This window comes from Austrofundulus limnaeus, unplaced genomic scaffold, assembly GCF_001266775.1.
Source record: "Austrofundulus limnaeus strain Quisiro unplaced genomic scaffold, Austrofundulus_limnaeus-1.0 Scaffold776, whole genome shotgun sequence".
In the NCBI taxonomy this organism is placed as follows: Eukaryota; Metazoa; Chordata; class Actinopteri; order Cyprinodontiformes; family Rivulidae; genus Austrofundulus; species Austrofundulus limnaeus.
This window is the reverse complement of record NW_013953178.1, coordinates 89,006-91,343: the sequence shown is the minus strand read 5'-3', so window position 1 is coordinate 91,343 and position 2,338 is coordinate 89,006. Positions and strand designations below refer to the sequence as shown.

The 2,338-nt window shown below is 48.3% G+C and overlaps 1 protein-coding gene across 1 annotated transcript in view; it reads left to right on the top strand.

The window, feature by feature from the left end:
* Positions 1-935: 935 nt before the first annotated feature.
* The window catches only part of galr1b (galanin receptor 1b), a gene marked incomplete in the record, with an annotated part of 13,356 nt that continues 11,953 nt past the window's right edge, over positions 936-2,338 (top strand). The window contains 1 exon segment of the mRNA XM_014028532.1: positions 936-1,692. Coding sequence (XP_013883986.1) covers positions 1,028-1,692 — 665 coding nt within the window.

Here is a 2,338-nt window from a genome sequence, read left to right as displayed (position 1 = left end):
GGGGGGGGGGGGGGGGGGGGGGTATCTGAATATGTGAAGTGTTGGATTTGTGAACATCTGTAGAATAAAACTGTGTAACCAGTCCCTGCCCAGCCATAGTATCTTACCATAAAATTACTTTGGTAAAAGTTCAAGTCTCCTCTAAAAATATTACTTGAGTAAAAGTCTTAAAGTATCTAATATATTTTGTACTTAAGTATCAAAAGTAAATTTCTGACAAAAAATGTACTTAAGTATTAAAAGTAAAAGTACTGAGTAAAAATTAGTGGCTAGACTTCCCAAAATGATATTTATTGGGAGTTGAGACCCTCAAAAACGTTTTTCTAAAGGTCAAAATGGCTTTATTGTCATATAAAAATGTTAAAGAAAAATCAGGATGCACTACACCTGTTACATACAGMATATCTGCTGTGTTCTGCTGCAGTGTGACATAATGTGTGTTATTTGCAGCTGTGATGGGTTGTGTACAAACTAATACAGGATCAGAATGATATATATTTATACTTTTCATCCAACCACAATTAAACTCAATCTGTCCAGGAGGTTAATATTTTAACAACAAGCTGTAARGAAATATGAGTAACGACTTTCCACTTCTTACCTTTTTAAAAAGAAAAAAATATAATAAGTAGAAAGTACAGATAACTGTGTAAAAATGCAAGTAGAAGTAAAAAGTATAGGCTGAAAAATAATTACTCAAGTACAGATACCAAAAAATTATACTTAAGTACAGTAAAGAAGTATTTGTACTTGGTTACTTTACGACTCTGCAGAGGAGAGATTTTAAAGAATATTTGATAAAAACAAATGTTTCTGCTCTTTCTTTGGTCGATTTCATTTTCTTGCTTTTACTTTGAAACAGACTCAATTTTATTGTGAAACTCTTAGACCGGAAGCAGCTGCTTGTGTTTCCAGTAACTTACCGTGCATGCCAGAGTCCAGACTGCGCTGCTGGACGTGTTGGGTCCGGATCATGYAGCGGGTCTCTCAGCCAGTCTGACCTCCAGCTGCCCCGCGGAGCTCCAGCATGCTGCAGCCGAGAAACGAGTCCTCCTGCCGGGCTGAGCTGCCGGGGACCAACGGCTCGGTGAGCGGTGGACCCGGACCGGAGGCGGTGGTGGTCCCGGTGGTGTTCGGGCTGATCTTCGTGGTGGGGATGGTGGGGAACTCTCTGGTGATGGTGGTCGTCGGGAGGGTGAGGTCCAGCAGCGGGGCGCGCGCCCTCAGCCCCACCAACATCTTCATCATGAACCTGAGCGTGGCGGACCTCCTCTTCCTCCTGTTCTGCGTGCCGCTGCACGCGACCATCTACTCCCTGCCCGAGTGGGTGTTCGGGGCCTTCCTCTGCAGGTTCGGACACTTCTTCTCCACCGTCAGCATGCTGGTCAGCATCTTCACGCTCGTGGCCATGTCCGTGGACCGGTACATCGCCGTGGTGCGCTCCAAGAGTTCCGCGTGCGTGCGGAGCCGCAGGAACGCGCTGACCGGGCTGTGCGTCATCTGGACCCTGTCTCTGCTGTTGTCGGTACCGGTGGCGCAGCACCAGGTCCTGGTCAGTCACCCCAGAGCCCCGAACAGCACCTTCTGCTGGGAGAACTGGTCCGGCTCGCCGCGGCTCGCCTACAAGGTGTCGGTTCTGCTGCTGGGGTTCGTGGTCCCGCTGCTGCTCATCTGCTGCTGCTACACCAGGGTCAGTTCCAGGTCCAGGTCCAGGTCCAGGTCCAGGTCCAGAGTCCCGCTGCAGTAAAACACGACATAATGACAGAGCAGGGGCCAAAGGCCGCGCGCAAAGTCCTCAGTCATAAAGAGCCGTGCGTAAAAGCGCGCAGGAGCAGAGCGCGCCACGTGCGCGCCACGTGCGCGCGCCAACAGGTGGAGAAAGACATCAGCAGGAGAAAGTGTCCTGAAGGTTCTGGTCCTGAAGGTTCTGGTCCTGAAGGTTCTGGTCCTGAAGGTTCTGGTCCTGATGGTTCTGGTCCTGAAGGTTCTGGTCCTGAAGGTTCTGGTCCTGAAGGTTCTGGTCCTGATGGTTCTGGTCCAGCCTGCCTTTTCTCTAAACCGAACTCAGTTTCAGTTTATTTCTCATCTCAGCTGTTAAACCATAAATCTGACAGAATCTGATGTTTAAACTGCAGAAGAAAAGTTTATAAAAGTTTTACTAAGTTTAGACAAATCAGAGTTAAACTGTGACGTCATCACATTCTACATTAAACATTCMGATGTAAACTCTTTCAGTCCCAGGATTGTGTGTGGAGACAGTTACAGTTTACAGTAGGTTGGTCTGTTTTCACAGGGGCACCACCAAGGGTGGGGGAGGCATTTACCCCCCCCCCCCCCC